Source organism: Carassius auratus, chromosome 14, assembly GCF_003368295.1.
Source record: "Carassius auratus strain Wakin chromosome 14, ASM336829v1, whole genome shotgun sequence".
In the NCBI taxonomy this organism is placed as follows: domain Eukaryota; kingdom Metazoa; phylum Chordata; class Actinopteri; order Cypriniformes; family Cyprinidae; genus Carassius; species Carassius auratus.
The window spans coordinates 4,455,071-4,476,008 of record NC_039256.1 but is presented as its reverse complement, the minus strand read 5'-3'; the positions used below and the strand labels follow the sequence as shown (position 1 = coordinate 4,476,008).

Here is a 20,938-nt window from a genome sequence, read left to right as displayed (position 1 = left end):
ACAGTATTTTCACAGAAAAACCGTTTATCATTTTCAAATTTGTTCTATATGCCCTAAAATGAGTTACCTTAATCTTCAAAAGATACCTTTGAACCAGTCTAAGGCATAATAACAATAAAATAGAGGCACACACATGCACACACCAAAATAGTAATGAATTATCTTCCAATATATCAACTAAATTAAATATAATATCAGACATTCAAAAGCCCTATAATCAGTAAAACATGAGAAACATGAATGTAATCTCTCACTGTAGAAAATTTAGTGAGTCTAGATGCACTGTTTTTGGGGGGAAATTAAGACATGGCTTTCAATTTCTTCATGATATGCATATTCCTAAATGTTTGATTAAAATTGCTAAAGGGCAATTAAATAGTTCAGGGATTGTAGTGGTATTTTATTTGGATTGTGTAGCACTGGGGTGTCCATGTCGGTTTCTGGAGGACCACTTTCATGCTTCAACTCTAATTAAACACACTGAACCGGGTAATGAAGGTCTTCAGGATTATAAGATTCTTCAAGGCATCTGTGTTAGAGCAGCCTGGAGCTAAACTCTGCAGGACCATGGACCTCCAGAAACAGAAATGGGCACCTCTGCTGTAGGTGCTACAGAAAGCCATTAACTTCCATACTTGGAACAAAACAAGATGACAGCGACTCTGGCATTTTAATAGCGCTTTTATCAAAAGCACTTTATCAAATATCAATAGTCTCCTTGCACTTCGAAATTCAGTCTAATACTGCAGTGTATGCCAATGGCCAAATCTAGCTTCACACAGATACATCTGTAGTAGCTACAGTACCGTCCACCTCAGCTGAGAGCAGAGGGTGGAACAGGAAATTGAAGGCGAACGCAAAAGCTTTTCTGGCGTTAACCCTCCAGTCCTGCTCGATCTTGACCTGTTGTTGTACTGGTACAAGCGGTGAGGCACATGTCTTGCAGCGCAAGGCTTTGAGCTCAAACACTGGCCACTTGCTGCCCAGTCTACCCTCAAGTACCGTGCTGAACTCCACCACGCTGCCAGAGCTGAGTGCCAGGAGGACGCGGCGAAATTCGTTACTAGCCCTCAGCACGATGTCTTTAGTGGCATCATCAAAATCTTGTGCCCCATTGCGCCCCTTCTGTGGCATCCCCATAGTTACCTCAAACTTGTAGTAGTCGAAACGTTTGACATGGCACTTGTGCTTTGCAAGGGCCTTGAGCTGACACAGTGGTTCAGCAGGTCCTGTCTGGGTCTCTTCACAAGCAGGATACTCCTCACCATATAGACATCGAACCCAGTCTGCTATAAAGACTGGCAGAAGGTTGATGACAGCTTGCACGCCGTTCTCAATCTCAGTGACGCGAACGTACTTAAACCGGCCCTCCCACGTCACCCGGTGTCCCTCCAAGTGGCTGCAGAGGATCTGGGCATGCGCCATGTTACGCTCCTTCCAGGCACGAGGACCGCACAGGTCGCTGTACTCCTGCCAAGTCAGGGTGGAGTTGTATACCTTCATCCCCTCCGAACGGTACACGTAGAACCAGCTGAAGAGCACCAGGGCTGAAATCCACACAAGGATCAACTTGACCACACTGCTATGCCGCAAAGAGCGCAGCACTGCCAAGGGCGACACACTAAAACGTGTCCACCAGCGCAGCAGGACAGGCAGCACGCACACACATACAGTTAGAACCATTTTGGCCGGTTCCAGGGCAAGGAACCACTGCACTAGCTGCACCAGCATTGCGGCTGCTAAAGCCAGCGTTAACACAGGCAAAGCAAAGAAGAAAAGGAGATAGCCCACAGCTGTGCGCACAAGCCCCAATGCAGTGGACTCTTGCAACAGCGTGAAGGACAGTTCACACCAGATGAAGCACACCAGGTAGGGCAGCAGCACACAGTAGGTGCCCCGTGCACCACCTTCTGTGGCCATACGCGAACACAGGTAGAGGAGGTATAGATACAGAACACAAGGTACACCCACATGCAGTATCAACTGCTCACTAAGGCGCATACTGAACCAAGCACCACCAACTATCCGACCCACCCAGCCCCCCAGCATCTGATTCATGAATACAGAAATGGCGGAGGCAACCTGGGAAAGCAGAGCATATTTGGCATGCTGCTGCGCTGTTGGTCGCAGGCTTAAGTAGCTGCTTACAGTGAAAAAGACTGCAACCGTAGCCAGTTCTGAACATGGTAACCAGGATTTGTCTGCCACGGGAAATGAAAAGATGAGAAAAAGCGCAGAAAGGAGGAAGTAGAGATATGGCTCAAGATGGTTCCATGTGAAGTTTGACTCGGCCTGCTTAAGGTCGATCCCCGGCTCAAATTGAGACAACATGGCCGTCAGCGCTCGAAAGTTCTCCCATGCCTTGGTGTTCTGGAAGACTCTGAGTGTGCAGATTACCATTGACACGAAGGAGAGGTAGAATATAATGAGGGGAATGACAAGGACAAAGAACTCCAGGGTTAGGTTGGAGATGATGAAGAAGAAGATGAGGGCATTGATGTGATGAGTAGGTATGAGAGCGTTAATCCACTGCATGCCAGCACGTGACGCCCAGTCAATCAACACTTCTTTCACCTCCATCACGGCATGAAGAGGAAATTTCAACACCTATGGGTATGAAGAAAATTATTTGTTAAAATAATTTTTAGTACACTATAACATTGGATCAAAACATAGCGAGCTGCTTGACTAAATAGATGTCAATTCTAAGAAATTTGTTGTCATTAAAGGGATAATCAGCCCCAAATAAAGAGTGAATATGTCATTGTCTTCCAAACCCATAAGACTTTCGTTCATTCTCATTTTTGTCAATTAATTGAAAATCCAGATACAGAACCACATGAGGTTGGTTTTTGTGCATGAAGCAAGCATGTCTTAGCTTTTGTGGATGTACTTCATGTGCTCTATGTGTGCGCATTGATCAGTCATCCAATCTATAATTTGTATGTGAATCAAAAGCATAAATTATATCTGATTATCTTATAAAGTGAGTGACAGAAGACTTGTATTAAACCACTTGATTCAGATGGATTTGGAAAGACAATTTCAAAATTGGATGAACTGTCCCATTAAAATTAACAATTTGATTTTATTGCTACAATAAGTTAGCAAAATGGAAAATTCAAGTACATTTTTTTTGCATAGCATGTACAAAAAATACAGATAATATTCTTTATTAATTTTTAACGATATTGTTACTCAATGTAAACTGTTCTATAAGCATATTAATTAGAACATGGGATTTGATTGTGTCAAAAGAAGATGAAAAATCAACTTATTACCAAGTGTTTAGCAAGTGAATTCAACCCTGTAACTGTAGTGTCCTTTTCTCCTCTATGTGGCCTATAAGCAAATTGCATAGGGTCAAGTGTATGTTCAATTTTTTTTCCCTTACCAGTTTTTCAAGAGTTTTAATTACAATTTATGTGAGCGCAACTGGTCTAAAATCATTTAAGTGGTTTAATTTTCTAATGTTTTTATTGGTCTGATTTTCGTTTGTACTTTCCACATTAATGAAAAAAAATTGCATATTTTCTAGTATGCATTGTGCTTACATTTACATTAAATTACAAAATAAATATCAGCTTGTGCCTTATATGGTGATCTGGAATTGCAGAATATATTTTAGTACATGCATTTGAGAGATGTTCTAAAATGTGATGCATATATACATGCCTGCATGCACAGTTTGCAGCTTTAATCTGCTTTTTGATAATTTCATGACAGAACTACGTTGTATGCTCATAGCTTCTTGTGCGCTTATTTATGATGAAGCGACCAGTTTTCCACACTCGTTTGAGTCACGACTGGTGCTGAGGCCAAGTTGAAAAACCCAACTGAAAAGTATACCATTTGACTTTGATGCAAGGAAATATGCCAATTCCGCATCATAATAAATGCATTTGTTGTCAAGAAAAAGGGGATTGAAACTGCAGTTTTGAGCGGGTTGGCCACCCCTGGTAGCAGACATGGAATTACATGCATTGCTAATAACTATTTAATAGGGCTGGGTGATATATCAAGTTTGTACGGTATATTGATACTTTCTTTAGAAGCGATTCGATATGAGGCAATACCGTTCAAATTGATATACAGTAGTTTAATACGAGCGCATCTGAAAATATAGTGGAGGACACAGAATGAGCTGCTGTGGGGAAATCGCTTAATCCAATTTGTTCTTAACATGTGACAAGCTTCATATTAAGGCCTTTAAAAACTGGTAAGACATAGTTTCTAGTTTCTTTTTACAGTAGTTTAAAGTGCTCGGCCCGTCCTATTTTTAGAAAAAAAGGCTGCTTGTGCCTCAGACAGACCTGTTGTCGGTGAAGAGCATCTATCATCAATTACTAAGGAGGTTCCACTTTGGTTAGGAAACCATTTGTGTGGACAGCTGGCCATGCAGTACACATTGAGTCAGCTCGCCAAGTTTTCACATACATAGATTTAAGCAGAAATGTAATGACACCTTCTGATGCAAAGGTAGTTCATCCGGGTTCTTTACTGGCCCTTCATCGTCATCATCATCATCATCACCCGCGACCCCTTCCATGGCTGGAGTTGGGGAAATACCCTCAGCGTATTGTTTAGTATTCTCAACAAACTTTTCTACACCAACATAATCAATCCCTGCCAGAGAACAGACAAATTAGGAATATTATATGCATATTACCACACATGCAATAAAAGTTTAAAAAAATAATACACTCTAAATGAAAGATAACAAAATGCAATCACCATCTCTTGAAACCAAACTCTCCAAAACCTTTCTTTGTTTCTGTGTTGGGGTTGGGAGAGGGCTGCTGGGAGCACCATCTAGAGGAGGAGGAGGACATGTTAAATGTTCTGGAGATATTTACAGTTGACACTGTTGATTTACGGAAAAGAACTGCCTGAAGATTCTTCATTTTTTTATTAAGTTATAAATTCTAACAGCATACAGGTTGGGGGACAACACAACGGTAAAGACAGAAAATGACAGCACATTTTCCAAACTGGCTGACCACAACAACAGATGGCTGATGTTTTACCTGTCTCAGTGTTGAGCTGGCTCACATTTTCCAGAAGTTCAGCGGCAGTGATGTTTTTCTTCCTTTCTGGATTGAGTTTCCAGTACATTAACAGGGCTGCTTTTCTTACACTGCGCTGAAAACGAGATTCACATGCCAGGGAACACACTTCCTCTCTGTTCTCAGCTGTAATGCCTGGCGCACATACACACACATACATTATAAATTCAATTCAGGAAAAGGGATATCATATCTTTATAATCTAGATATCATAATAAGTATCTTCTTTACCCCTTCTTTCATGCAGGCAGCGCTGGAGCAGTTTCACTGCATCTTTCCGTCCATTTTTGGCCGCCTGGAGCAGCCATGTAACAGCAGTAACAGAATTCACTTCCTCATCTTCTTGCTCAGCTAATCTCAGGTAATATCTGCCAATCTGTCCAAAAACACAGTGTGAGTTTTTCTAATTACTATAAAGATGTGCAGTGTGTTTGTTGCATTCAGACCTCTGTCTGTGCTTTGGTGTCTCCATTCTTTGCCCTCTGTTTAAGATCATCTATGCTCAGTTCCTCTGGGATTTCCCCTAGAAACAAACAAATAGCCACATATTGATATTACGTTGTCACAACAAATATGTGAAGTAGCAAACCAGTCCAGTTTATACTAAAGATGTTCACACAGCAGATTTTTTACACACATTTGTTTTTCAAATCCTTTCCTTTTCGACTGACTACCTACACCAACTAATTTGCAACTGCTTGCAAAGCAGATCAATGTGTTCAGTCAATGTTGTCACTGCATATCAGTAGGTGAGTTTACATGGAGCATTGTAATCGTTTTAAAAATCCAATCCAAATGAAAATGCTCCATATAAACACCTCAATGGGAATAAAAAAAAAAAAATGCCCAAACCGAATGAAATAGTAATCGTCTGAGAGGGGTGGGATAAATCTTTCTATAAACTGAACAACATTAAAATCCTGCTATGTAAATGCATTAAACCGATTATTTTGCATCTACGTCATCACGTCAAGGGGTCGTGGTCATCAGAATGGGAACGTGATGTCACAACGCAGTACATTCTGTGATTTGTGGACACCGACACTACAGTAGAGACTGGGTAATAATGGACGTAGAAGTAAAATTTCAATTATACAGTTAAAAACACATTCGAATGGAGAACGCTTGCTGCTTTATGAACTGCCACGTTTGCTCTCATGACCGGAGCGGAAAGCAGATCTGAAATGAAGCACAATTTACTGCTTTCAGCTTAGAAACAACACAATGGTAGTGCATAGCTCAATTAAAATAAACACTTGACCAAAATTTGCCTTTGTCATTTATTATTTATTACAGATTCATAATTTAAAAAAAAAAACACGTTTGGAAATGTTATGTGCGATAGCTCGTTGCGAGCACTCTCCGTGCTCATAAAGCAATGCTCCTTTGATTCATTGTTCAGCAACACTTGTTCAGCTGCATTACAGAGGGTCGTAGGCTCTGGTTATGTTATACCTTAATGCTTTAACATTAAGAAATTAGGGCGAAATGATGATATAATTATCAACTGGCTGAGAGCTGTATTGGTTCTGTGTGTGGTACGATAGAATACGGCCGTAATGATTTCTGTGAGTGTCTATGTGATCGTGTTCTGGCCACATGTCTGAGCGCTCGACTGAACACTAGGGGTTAAAATATTAGTCAGTTTATTTCTAAGCAAGTGCAAGCAGTTTTTAAAAATATTAATGCAAATACTAACATTTTTTTTTTTCTTCTGGTGATTTGTATTTGATATCATTGTAGGCTACTTAGCATGTCCCAAAATTGAAAGCACCGGCACATGTAAACACCATATCAGATTAGAAACAACTCCACAATGTAAACAGTCCACCGAATCTTTCAATCAGAATGATTTTAATCGGAATGACAAAAAAAAGTGTAGATGTAAACATGGCTAATGAATGTGTTAAATGTAGTTGAGTGTACTACACTTTCTTGGTAGTTAAAAGCAGAAAACATAAAGAAGAAAAACATTAAGACAACTGACAATATATAGGTGCTCTGCATATGGCAACTGGATGATGTATTGTACTATTGTACTACGTTTTGTGCATGTCAGCATTATTGTAGTATTATTTTATCTATTGTAGTTTTTATAACTATTTTAAATTAGCTTAAAAATAGTTTTACATTTTAGTAAATAAAAAAATATATATATATTTTATTTTTATTTTAGAAATCATTTTTTAAAATATTTTAATTTAGCATTCATTCGTTTTGTTTTTCCTAGTTTTAGCAATTTGAATAGTTGTGGTGACATTTTTAATTGTTTGTTTTTAAATGTTAAGCCTATATATTTATATATATTTTTGTTAATAATAACAACACTTGTGAGTGTGTAATATTAGATCTGAACTCATGAGTCAATGATTAATGGCACAGGAACTTTGGGAATACCCGCATGGGAGTATGTGACATTCGAGCCATCCTAAAAAGAGTGAATCTGTACCCTGTAGGGGAAAAGATGATTGTCCTGGAAAGGCAGTGTGGGAATTGCTGGCCGCATTCAGCTGGGATCGACCTGTCTGTGAGGCGTGATGTGGGGGTGAAGTCATTGTTGAATGGGAGGGACTAGGCTTTGAAGAAGAGGACACTGGATGAATGGTGTGCCCAGATGCAGAGAAAGCAGTGGGGACAGGGGATGCAGGGGATGGCAGTGAAGATTCAAGAAGAGAGGCATCCATTTCTAAGCTTAAAACAAAAAGACACAAAATTTGTGATAAGTGCTTTTTAAAATAATGGGAAGCTATTTTTTCATTGCTGTATGTTATTAACTGCATCAGGTTCTTTTTACGTGTTAAATATAAATATACCACAAAACCTAAATTACATTAAGTTGCATTTTATTGTTATTTCTAATTAGTATTTATTAGTATTTTAAGTGACTACATTTTAAGACCAAAAAGGCAAATTCACACTAAAAGTATTTTATGGTAACTATTGATTCCACTACAATACCATACTGTCACTATTATGACTATTACGAAACTTAGGGACTACTGTCATCATGAAAAAAAAAAGAAAAAAAAAAACACTCATTGTGGGAGATTCCCACATTTATTTATTATGATTTTTACATTAGTTGACATTACTAGTACTGAACTTCATATAAACTATACAATGAAAGCCATGAATGTTGCCATGGTAAATGTTTTGTAGAGAGTTTATTTAGTACGCTGCTTGCGAAAAGGCTGAGCTGTCATTTTGTCATTGCTCAGCCATGTCACCTTCACTACTGACCGGCAGAACAGAAAGTAAAGTTACACTCAAACAAAAATAATCAACGAGAACGGAGGAGCAAACAGAAATACCTCCGATCACTTCCAAACGCAGATTTTTCTGTATGTCTGTGAATGCTCTTCATAGACATACAGTAGCGTTACATAAATGAAATTACATCACTGAATTCAATGATGATCTGCCTTTAACTGAAAACTGAGTGTTTACTATTGTCATTTTGCATTATCGACAAACTATTTTCCTATTTAATGCTGTAGAGTTGCTTTGACATAATCTGTTTTGTTAAAAGCGCTAACGTTAAATAAATAAATATGACTTGACTTGAAACTTAACGGCGAGTCTTCAATCGGCGATTCAATCGATATTTGTTCTTACCTGAGCTCCTATCACTCCATCAAGTATGACAGAGCTGTCAGCACAACCCTGGTTACTTTAGTATATTCTGACACCAGACACAGTGTAACTAAAGTAAGTGATGAGCACACAACGGCCAGAGCAGAGGCCCGTCCAGCGTCCAGATGCTGCTCACCAAACAAACCCTCCCCCACTGACTGACTGACTGGAGCAGAATGTTTTCGTCCTATTCAAGTTCCTGTTGCTGCCTCCCTGGATTTTCAAAATAAAAGACCCACAACTAAAATAAAATAAATTAAATGTATTTGATTTTGCCTAATTTTAAGACCCACACCCACATGAGAAATGAAGACTGATCTATTAATGTAATAATGCTACGCAAATATAAATATTTTTGTTACCAATCAGTATTGTGCACTAGTTGTGATAAATTAAGCATTGAAATGAGATAGATAGAAAATAAGATGCAGAATTAGTTTAGTTAGTCTTTAATGAGAAAGTCTAAAGAAGTAGAATGAATGCAAACCATGTCCTTCATTTCAAAATTTAATTCAACTTCCTAGCCAGTTCTGGTAGTGGTTGAAGAAAGATCGCCCATATGTTTGTGAAGTGCTTTGGGTGTACAGCAAAACACAACGAAGTGCTACATAAATGCCCCATTCATTCATTCATTCATATAATTAAAACTTACACTGATCATTATACAATGCATTTTATAACAATCTGTCTGGATACATGTCCTCTTTTCACTTCCAGTGCTGTGGACAGCATTGTGATTGGTCTCTCTGGCCTAAACAAAGAACATGATGTGAATTGATCAAGGAACATCACATCGTCTTTAAATGGGATAAGGAAGAAAACATATCTGTAGAGCTACCATTTACATAGCCAGTAGAAGATGACTGGATGAACATCCTTCTTGATAAAACCAAGTTACGGTCAGAGCTGGTCCTGGCATGTCAGATGATCGTTGGGAACAAAACCCTTTATATCCAACAAGGGACCTCAATCAGTTAGGTTTCTGGACTAGAACAAAGAGATTGAGGTACTTGTTATATCCAAATAGAGCTAAATAATCACTTTATAATTTTGTCAAATTTTTTAATAAAGATTACTGAGATATAAATAAGCTTGAGGCAGGTATGGGAAAGCAAGCCTATTTATAAGACTCAGCAACAGCAAAAAAAATCCAGTGCAACAGATAAGTACAGTATGTTATTCTTTGCCATTTTCTTCCAAATCAAAAGTGTTACATATAGCCTATGTAATCATTCTCACGTGTAACAACAGGGAAACTGAGAGAGCCACTAACATAACACAGAGATTTAAAAACAGGGCATTTGGGATGAATACATTGAGAAGTGCCTGTTGGGCTTCTTCTTCTTTTTTTTTTTTTTTTTTTTTTACATGACAATGATTATATACATTTTCCCAATGTGAAAAAACATATTTCACCCAAGCTTAACATTCTTGAGGACCTGTGGGGGATTTTGTAGAGACAAGTTGAGCAACACCCCCTAAGTCTAGGGAATTCACAGATCTCATTCTTAGATTATGCTACATTCTTAAATTTGTTACAAACATGTACACTCAATGCAAAGAGGAGTCAGAGCAGTATACTTTAGTTAGGAAGAACATATTATGGACTAAAATGTTACACATTTATTGAATTTAATCAAGGGTGCACCCATTTCTTAAGTTACTTAATAACAGATATTAATAAAATATTTATATCTGTTTTTATGAATACATTTTGCCGTCTTTGCATGTGATCATTAAGATTTTTTTTTTTTTTTTTTTTTAATTGGATTAGTTCTACCCAAATGTCAAATGTCTTTAAAACTGATATAATTTAAACATAGTCACCTGAAAAGGGCAATGTAATTGTGTAATATGTCTTTTAAAGGAACAGGGCTTCAACATAACTTCAACCTGAATACATGAAATAGGAAATGTTATATTTTGAATGGAAAATATTTAGTTCCATTAAGTGCATACATATCAGGAAAAAAAAAAAAAAAATTGGATTTAGTCTTGCATTCCATTCTGTTCAGATATGTGTTGTTTTATTTGGTTGATTTTAATTGAACAGACCAGCTTACCAACAGGTGCTATAAAACCATTGCATGAGAACGTACAGCACAGATGGCATCAGTGGATTGACAGCTATAGTGAAGAAAAAACAAGCAGCGGCATTATTTCATACATTTACATACTGTTCTCATACAAATAACCCTGAGACCACCATAAGAAGATGGAATTGTGCTTTTTATATCACTCTGTCCACTCTTCACAATGCCATAGAAGAACCTTAAAATCTAGATGGTTCCATAAAGAACCTTTAACATCTACAGAACCTTTCAGTTTCACAAAAGGTTCGTTCTTTGTTGCTAAAGATGGTTCTTCAAATTATAAAAATAAGAAAGTAAGAAAGAGATGGTTCTTTAAAGAACCTTTGACTGATTGATTCTTTGTGCATCCAAAAATGGTTATTCAATGGTATCACTGTGAAGAACCTTTTAAGCACCTTTTTTTGTGTAAATAAAAACAGGAAACATTATTTTCTAAAACATGTTAAAAAGAACCAAATCCTTAACCACTTTTTGTAATGTATTATTTTTTATTATTATTATTATCATTTTTTTGTAATAAACATATGTAGGCAAGTGTAAAATTTGCTGACCGCACTAATCTCAAGCATTTTCAAGAGCACATCACAATGGCCCTTGCCTAACATGTTTATAATGGTAAATACAAACCACATTAAATTATTACTCCACTATTTATTGTATAACTAGAAAGCAACATATCTGAATCTATACTGTTTCATTTGATCCGATTTTATCACATTAAGCAACAACCAGGAATATGAGTTAAGCATGTTAAACTGGGGGCTGTTTGTAATAGTATTTAGTATGTGAGTGTGTGCAGTGCATGATCTTTGGCTGATGAGGTATGTGTGCTGTAACCATGGTGACAGAGCTTGCTGCATTACTGAACAGACAAACCAGAGCAGCCCTTCTTCCAATGCAGGATAAGATTGCTTTTCCTATGATCTATAGCTAAGACACATTTTCTTACCACCAGGGTTATATATATTTCTTAGAACTCATATTTATTCTCTTTCAAGTGTCATATATCAGCCAGTGAAGTGTGAAGACATGAATTTGAGACTCCCACCAATCTTTAAATATGAAGAAGAGAAAATAATGGCATCTGAGATGGCATGATGATCAGATCATATTTCCTGATCAGTTTTCAGTCTAACATTCTTAGCAAGGCATTGCTGTGTTTGGGTTCAACATCAGGGACAAAGAAAAGAGATGTAGTCTTTGCCACATTCGAGTTGGGCTTTGTAGTAGGGAACAGAAGGTTCACACACGCACACACACACACACACACACACACACACACACACACACACACAAACACACACACACTTTCGCTGAGTAATACAGCTTAGAGCAGGTTTAAGATAATGAGCTTGTTATGAGTTTCACACACTGAGAAGGAGTCCATGTATATTAAACCCATAGCTTTCATATAAATGTTTTTTCCTACTACGACTTTAATCATGTATGAAGAAAATATACTGTACATCATACAGTAGGTGACGTTTCTTTCACAAATTTGACCATTTTTATTTATTTAAATTATTAGTTCTTAAGTACATGCATGTAGTCTCTCAATTAATATGATCTCAAAAAATCGACATAAAATCTCTATATAAAATATGTTAGTGTTAGAAATCTATACACCTAAACCAGAATGACAATTCAATATCCATGCAGTGCATTATAAGTCCATTTTAGGAAAAGAAAAACGTGCGAGTACATTTGAAACATTACGTATGTGTATACAATATTAAGGACACAAATACTCAAATGTAGAATTCAAGAAAATATGATAATATTTTGTACCCCCCCCCCTCCATTTATGAGATTACAGTTCTTGCCAGATTTTTGCAAAAATATGTATTTGAGATACATTTTTTTCATGTCATACTTTCATGATTGTATGCTCTGATTCTTGTGAAAGAAGTAAAAAGGACAAAATCCAGAGAGAGAGAGAGAGAGAGAGAGAGAGAGAGTTTGACCCGAGGAAGTGGGGAAGTGGCCTGCATATGGTGTTAATCATGCATGCTGTAATGTCTGTTTAAATGCACTCCAATGTATACAAGGAGAGACAGAAAGAGGCAAGCAGACAAGGAAATCTAGGTCATAATAATGGCACTTTAGTGATGTTTCTGGGGCTGAGCTTGATTTTCCACTCAGCAAAGACCCCCGTCAACCCCTTACAAGGCAGCGGCTGGTGGTGCTTCACTATGACTATGTTCATTCCTTCATTCATGCTATAACCACATTTTCCTCTCTCCCTACTTTATGACTTATTACACGAGTTCATCAGCGGGTAACTCTTATTTGATGCAACCATTAGCTGAAAGAACTGGGTATTATTGTAAGTAGTCTCTAATAAGAAGTGTTTGTTTGCTTATGTGTTTGTTTGTTATTTATTGAATAACTATATGATTCATTAATAAATAAATAAATACATACAATTAAAAATATATACCTTTTTAATATTAGACTTTGTTTACATTTTTAGACTTGATTTAATGTATCTTAATTTTTCATTCTTATTTATTATTATTATTATTATTATTATAAGGCATATTATTATTATTATTGAAAAACAACAGACCTACAAACCTAAGCTATCCACATAAATACACATAATGTATAGAGATTACAGTTTAAGATACAATAATTAACATCAAATATTAAATATGCATAATTTTTCTCTGATAAAGTGAGGGCTTGCTGAGGAGTTTTGAATGACGTCCTTCACTGTGGGCGTGGAGGAAATTTCAGCTCGTACTATGACTAAGGATTGGTTTATGAATATCAATTATGTACAGCTGACGTGTGTTAATACGTTCCAATTCCCGTTGCTTGGCTGATATATAATAAATACTTTACCGTTGACGCCGCACCGCTTCTTGCCAATTGCGAGAGCGTTGCTCATGAATATTAAAAGCGAGTCCTTCACAGTAGTAGGATTCGAAAATTCGTCGGATTTCTCTCTTGTATGTGTAGTGGAGACTAATGTAAGGCTGCTCGTCACCACTATAACAGCATCAACACACACCACCCTCTTCTACACTTCCGCAACTGCTGTCAGATGCCGTGTTTCTCCGGACAGAGCGGAATTAAGGACACATTTTCGGCCTTCTGGACCGCGGACACCTGAGTCGCTCACGGCAAGTTACTGGGGATCGCACGAACAAATGTTCGTTAATAACCTGGATCACTGCACGTGCACATGTGATTCGTCAGCACACACACTGCTACGTGGTATTGCATTGTTATAAATGAGTGAATAATTTAATTCGAATGATTGTATGAGCGTAATGAATGAATTCGAATGAATGAGTCTCATCACTTTCACCGGAGAGAGATTTTATTGGTCCTGCCCGCCGCGCTCATCGCTTGCAACATTGCACACCCATATTTAATCCATAGCATTTGTTCCGTAATGTAACAGTGACATCTGTCCTCGTGACGCTTTGTAAACGGTGTAGTTCCAGATTAAAACAGGTATGATTGGTGCCGATTCTCTTTCATCTTTCGGCTGTCACTCATGATGACGCAGCGCTGTCAGTCATCCGGCGGTTTGTTTGATGTGTTGTGCTGTGGTGTGATGATCGGAGATGTTGAGCTGCAGTGGGTCTGTGATGGCTGGTGCTGTGGGTGTGGTTCTGGCCGCCCGGTGCTGATGAAGTCTACCTCTGTGTCTTTAGATGTGCTGCTTACTGGGTTCCCTCGCGGTGATGGGAAAACTGGAAATACCGCGGAATTGTGGAATCGTGATTTCCAGGCCTTGAAAAGTTCTGAGAATTTCTACAGTCTATGAATATTTATATTGTTCTAGTCATGCTTAGATTTAGAATATAGAAGAATGGGGCTAGTTGTCACGCAGAGGACATGTCTAGTCCACGTTTTCTCTATCAGTGGTTTCAAAACTTTCTTCAAAATTGAATATATTTTTTTTATTCTGTCATCACATTATATTTTCTGATCATCATAGCTGTTAGGTATCAAGTGTGCAGTATACAATTGCATAATTTACAGAACACAGGTAAATCTGTTTGTTATTTTTTGTATGTTTGTTGTTCAAAATAATTTTGTGATTCATAATTATGTAGTCAAACTAACTGCATTTTTTTTTTTGTAATAGGTGGCTAACTTTGTTTTGATTATGTTTAAAGGGATACTCCACCCCAAAATGAAAATGTTGTCATTAATCACTTACCCCATGTTGTTCCAAACCCGTAAAAGCTTTGTTTGTCTTTGAACACAATTGAAGATGAAAACTGATAAGCATGTGAATGTCCCATAGACTGTCAAGTAAGTAACACTGTCAAGATCCAAAAAAGTATGAAAGACATCGTCAGAATAGTCCATCTGCCATCAGTGGTTCAACTGTGACATTATGAAATGACGGGAATACTTTTTGTACACAAAGAAAACCAAACTTGGCAGTCTATGGGACAGTAAAAAGCATCCCGGTTCTTTGAAATCGTGCAGTCTGAATTCGGCTTTAGGAACGACATGGGAGTAAGTGATTAATGACAAAAAAATTTAATTTTGGGGTTGAGTATCCCTTTAAATGCTGCTCTGTAGCCAGTTTAGGACTTACTGTTGTGCTTGTTGGGTTTATTTAAATGAATAGTCCCAATCAGGGGAGAAATATGCACAGATCAAACAGTGAAACTGTTCTAAACAAAGATGGAAGTGGATTTTGTGAGAGGACAACAAAGGGACTTTTCCAATGTATTAATAATGACTTTTATTTATACCAGAAGCGATAATTTAAATTAAAAATGCTTAATGATGGTAATGGATTTGTTTCTTAAAAACATGCAGCTTTTCACAATACATCAACTGATGGACTGGAGTCATGTCACTTTCTTGTGGATTATTATGATGTTACATGTCCATCAGCTGTTTGGACTCTCATTCTGATGGCACAGAGGATCCATTGGTGAGCAATTGGTGTAATGTTTAAATTTCAGCAAATATGTTTTGATGAAAAAAAACAAAAAAAACAAATCTACATCTTTGGCCTGAGGTTGCACATTTTTAGCAAATTTTCATTTTTGAGTAAACTATTTCTTTGCATATCACATTTTCCTCTCCAAGAACAAGAACTATAATTGTTGGGTATCATGTGAATTTGATAAACCCACACTGACCAGTAGGGGTGTGAATTGGCACTGGTTTCACGATTCAATTCGATTATGATTATCATGTCAACGATTCGATTCAATTCGATTTCACGATGCATTACGATGCATTCTTTGCAACCTCGGTTTTCAATAATCCTGCACATGGCTACATTTACATCAGTAAATAGTCTACAAGCAGTCAGATATTTGAACTCCCTTTTTATTTTATCTGCTTCAAATAAAACTGAACAGAGTAAATACACTAGTATTAAGTGAACACTAGTAAATAAATACTAAAGGCACATGAAACTGTCAAGTACTGAATGCATTTAAAGTGCAGTGTACTACTTCAAAAATAATTAAAATGTTAACAAATGTATAAAAATTTACTTAAAGGGGGGGTGAAATGCTCGTTTTCACTCAATCTCCTGTTAATCTTGAGTACCTATAGAGTAGTACTGCATCCTTCATAACTCCAAAAAGTCTTTAGTTTTATTATATTCATAAGAGAAAGATAGTCTGTACTGATTTTTCCCGGAAAAACACGAGCGCCTAGAGGCGTGACGTGTGGGCGGAGCTAAAGAATCACGAGCGCCAGTAGGCTTTTGTGTTGAGCGCGTCTGGAAGCTGTGACACAGATCCAGAGGCTGAAATTTAACAAGAGCAGCATCAGCAAAGGCTTCTCTATGTGGTATGTACTGAAACTGTATATATTTGCTTAGCGGTTTTGGAAAATGACTAAGTTCCACTTTGTCGTCTTTTTTTTTTTTTTTTTTTTTAAGCTGTACATGTGGAAAGTGCAGTTTGATGACAACATCGCATGTTGTTTACTTGATGTGCTTACACGCTGATAGCTAAGTTAATAACACAGAGATATTTGAAGCAGTTTTACTCACCGCCTGCGGTTCCAACACACGATCATGACCCTTTTTCGTTGGGATTGCATTATCCTTAAGAAATAAACGATGTGCAAATCCGTCGTCAAACTGGGCCTTGTTTGTAAAACAAGCATCTTCGAAATGCAGGGAACAAACACAAACACTTGCACAACTCCGTTGATGCTCTGTAAAAATAAACTCCATCCACTGGTCCCTTAATGCTGTTTCTCTTTTGGTAATCTGTGCAGGGTTGTCTTGCCCTGGCAACCAAAAACACACTCCTTTTGTGACATTTCGCGACGCTCTCGCTGTGATGAGTGATTGTCTGTGCACAGCCTCTCTCTGCTCTGCTATATGGAAGCGCGCGCTCTTCAGGCAGACGTGCCCTCAGGACCCATATAAGGAAATTCCGCTCCATCTAACGTCACACAGAGCCATACTCGAAAAAAAACTTTCCGAAACTTGTGACAAACCGGAAGGAGTATTTTTGGAACAGAAATACTCCTTCAAACGTACAACTTAATTTTTGAAACTTTGTCCATGTTTAGCATGGGAATCCAACTCTTTAACAGTGTAAAAAACTCAGTATGCATGAAATAGCATTTAACCCCCCCCCCTTTAATTTATAACCCATAATAAATAGTACTGTCTTCAAATCTGAAACTTTCTGCACAGCTCTAATATACAACATAAAATAAAAAAATATAAAATAACAGCACTGGGCACTTCCTGAATGTAGCAAACATTCAACTAAATTTAAGTCTGCACACAACAGAGCATTTAGAACTAATAAATACAGATACAGAAAATACAGGGTCGGCCTTTGGGCCAACTGCCGTCAGCATCTCAGGGTGAAAAGGTTGAACACGATTTAAGTTAGTCGTTTTCCCAACATTTTTATTTCAGCTTGACAGGTTTTACACACTGCATGTGTCCTGTCCAGCTCGTTGTGCCTACAAATTCGTTTATAAAAACCAAAATGTTCCCAGATCTCAGATGTAAAATTAGTAGGTGCATTTTTTTATATTCGCTTTATATGTTTTGCCTCCTTCTGCCATTTTAAACTTGTGTGACTGAAGCGCGTTTATGCAAATGACATCATAGGCTATAATCGGTTAAGGTCTATTACTGCACCGATGCAGAAACGTTTACAATGATTAGTTTCAACACCCCTACTGACCAGACCAGGATTGGATATTTGAATGAGCAACAGGGCCCGGGGTCCACTGTCTGTGTTTAGTCTTCAAATGTCAGCCTACAACTGCACACATTTCCTAATTATTTTATTCAAATTACAATTCATGTTTGAAGCAGGATGGCATCTGCTACTGTAGGCTGTGAGAGGTAAAGGGGGCCTTCAAAAGGTCTTCATAATTTTACCATGGGAAAGAGTTAACTATTAACTATTATTAACTATTTTCAAGTAAAAATGTTTTAGCCATTCAAACCTGTTCTGCATATTTAAAGATATCTTTTACCACATACTGTAGACTGAAATTGTTTAATCTGCCTACTCTAACTTTACGCAGATGGAGGCTTCATGGAAAGCAATTCATTTTTCTTTTTTCTTTTTTTTTTATGTTGGCAATTACCAAGTTACTAATTCTTATAAAAAAAGGTGCAATATCACTGAGTCTTTAATTTTCAAATGATACTACCTTTAAGGTACTAATATGCAGTTTTTAGGGGTAAATAATATACAATGGTGTACTTTTTGAAAAGCTAACATCCCAGTGACCGCTTTTGTATCTTTTTTTCTGAGGGTGTACAGTGCTGTAATAAATGATTGATGTAACATTCAAATGTGTTTGACCTGGGCTGTGTTTCCCAAAAGCATCATAAGCCTAAGTTGGGCGTAGCTCCATTAGTGACAACACATTTGAATGTAATATTAATCAGACAAACATTCCAGGGTAATCACCATAATATCATATTTATGGCTTATTTATTTCAGCACTTTACACCCTCAGAAAATGTAGCCCTGGTTGATTATGTCTGACCGTCAAATGCAGGTCTAAAGCCAGTGCTGGACTTACTGTTGTGCTTGTTGGGTTTCTTTGCGATTCTTTATCTGATTACATTTTGCTGGGTTGCTTAAGATCCCGGATGTTGCACATTACTGTCACAACCCTCCTTGCCAAACACACTGTAGCATTTACACTGGCAACATAGCTGTCACGCCCTAACAGAACTTCCTTTAGCAACTGAAACCTGTCCTGCATCTGTATAGAGCTCTTTTACCACATAGACCGAACATTTTTAATATGCTTATAAACTGAGACAGTTTTAAAGAAAGAGACAGTGTATCTCCACAGGACAGACTTGTACGGCCACCCGCATTCACCTATGACCATCAAGCAGCTTCATTTGAATATGCTGAGATAACACAGTGCTCTTTCATTCTCTGCTCGTTTAGATTACAACTTTATGTAAGTTTTTAAGATATCAGGGCATAGTTTCAAAGGTCAGCAGAAATGTTGTGTAAGGTAGACTTGTAATCGTTTTCATTCTGTGTCCTCTAGTAGTGGTTTACTTCAGTGAGTTTTGGTTTGTTTTCCTAGGGTGGGACATTTGTAAATTTGTTTTGCATATGCAGTACTCGCCTGTATGAGTGTATGAGGCCCAAAAATATGTATTTACAGTCCATAAACAAAAATCGGCATACTGCCACTACTGCTCTCAAATATGTGTAAAAATCACAATGTTTCGAAAGTCTTCGTCAGGTTTTTGTGAGTTTTTTTCTTCTTCTTTTTTTAAGATAAAGACTTGTTTTCTTGTATTTGACTACTAGCTACTTAAAAGAACAAAATTCAATAAGGTGTTTTTTTTTTATTTATTGTTTTCTTCCACAGTTTTTATAGGGAACTTAACTTTGATGTTTCCCATAAACCTGCAATGTCTGCAGACTGGTAGTAAACTCTTATGACTGGCTGGACATCTGGAAGCCAAATGTGTGTGTGTGTGTGTGTGTGTGTAGGATATATTTAGCAAATGTTCAACTTATGCAAATGTTCATGATTTTATAAACCCCTGGTCATTCTGCTTAAGGAAGAATAACAGTTTGGAACAGATGACGTAATTGTGAAATGTTATTAACAGTTCATACTAGTTTGTTAAACACGTATTTTCTCCAAGAAACTGAATTACAATCCAGATGTGTTTCAGTGTGTTGTAGTGTGTTGAGTCTCGGTCTCTGTATCAGTGAGAAGTAAAGCTTTTGTGTGTGTTTGCACTCTTTAAGTAGTTTTTTTTTCATTTGACAGAAACAGGTCAAGGTAAACATCTTAATTTATGGTTAAGTTTTATGGCTATTCTTTTATAACCCTATTGCTTATAAAGGAGTTTGAAAATCTCTCCTAACCTGATGCTCTGTTTTTGACATTATTATTTTTATTTTTATTTTTTGTTGTTGATGCAGTGCTAGTATTAACTAAATTTGCTATATTAAAAAAAAGGTCAAAGTCTGCTTTTTTGTCAATTCTTCCACATATACAGCACATACACACAGAATTAAAACTATGATACTCTCAGACCCTTGGTGTATACAGAATAACACTGATAGCAAAATATAAAAAATTCAGATAGATACAGTTTAAATATAAAATACAACTATGCAAATAAGGGCATGTAAAAAAAAAAAAAAAAAATCAAGTGAAATAAAGCAGCACAAGGCAAAAAAAAAAAAAGGGGGAAGTGGGTTCAGAGTTCAGTGGTGCCTGGGGCAAAAGAGGGAAGGGGGGCAAGGTCGGGAGGGAGTTCAGCTTCCTTACAGCCTGATGAATGATATTTAATTTCCTCAGTGTTGTAGCAAATATTGCTTTTTAAATTATGTCACAAATATAAACTTATTTAAAGTAGCTCAGTGTGTTCATGAATTTATAGTGGCCATAAAGATCCATATTATAAAATATATTATTGAAAAAATCTAATTACAAATAATTGCAATCAAAGTTAACTCCCTTGACCTGCAAGACATTTTCTGCGAGAACAAAATTCTAAAACAGATAAACAAAGGGCAACAGTAAACTTTTATAGGACGTTTAATAATATGTTTGATTTGATAACATTTGAGAACGTAAAGTTGATAAAAAATGAATGAATAAATAAATAAATAAAATTCAAATTGGCTCTAAAGATCTGTGTACATAATTATTCAACCCACAAATTTTGTG

General features: G+C 37.1%; 2 protein-coding genes across 4 annotated transcripts in view; one reads left to right on the top strand and one right to left on the bottom strand.

Annotated features, from left to right (window-relative positions):
* Window positions 1–291: 291 nt before the first annotated feature.
* On the bottom strand, window positions 292–8,883 carry wfs1b (Wolfram syndrome 1b (wolframin)). 2 transcript variants are annotated; one of them, XM_026279643.1, is made up of 8 exons: window positions 8,682–8,883; window positions 7,516–7,757; window positions 5,513–5,589; window positions 5,298–5,442; window positions 5,028–5,201; window positions 4,735–4,812; window positions 4,466–4,626; window positions 292–2,607 (listed from the first exon to the last, which is right to left on the bottom strand). In XM_026279643.1, exons 2-8 carry the CDS (start codon window positions 7,748–7,750, stop codon window positions 775–777), a joined length of 2,703 nt encoding a protein of 900 aa, XP_026135428.1. In that variant the 5' UTR covers window positions 7,751–7,757; window positions 8,682–8,883; the 3' UTR covers window positions 292–774. The 2 variants fall into 2 exon arrangements, with proteins under 2 accessions (XP_026135428.1, XP_026135429.1); XM_026279644.1 differs by having other exon boundaries at window positions 7,516–7,752.
* A 4,773-nt stretch (window positions 8,884–13,656) lies between these two features.
* jakmip1 (janus kinase and microtubule interacting protein 1) overlaps window positions 13,657–20,938 on the top strand; it is a 30,912-nt gene continuing 23,630 nt past the window's right edge. The window contains exon 1 of one of the 2 annotated variants that reach the window (XM_026279642.1): window positions 13,657–13,949. The gene's annotated coding sequence lies outside the window, so the exon portion shown is untranslated. Of the gene's footprint in view, window positions 13,950–13,988; window positions 14,258–20,938 lie in introns of those variants that run through there. The other variant, XM_026279640.1, reaches the window with a different exon arrangement.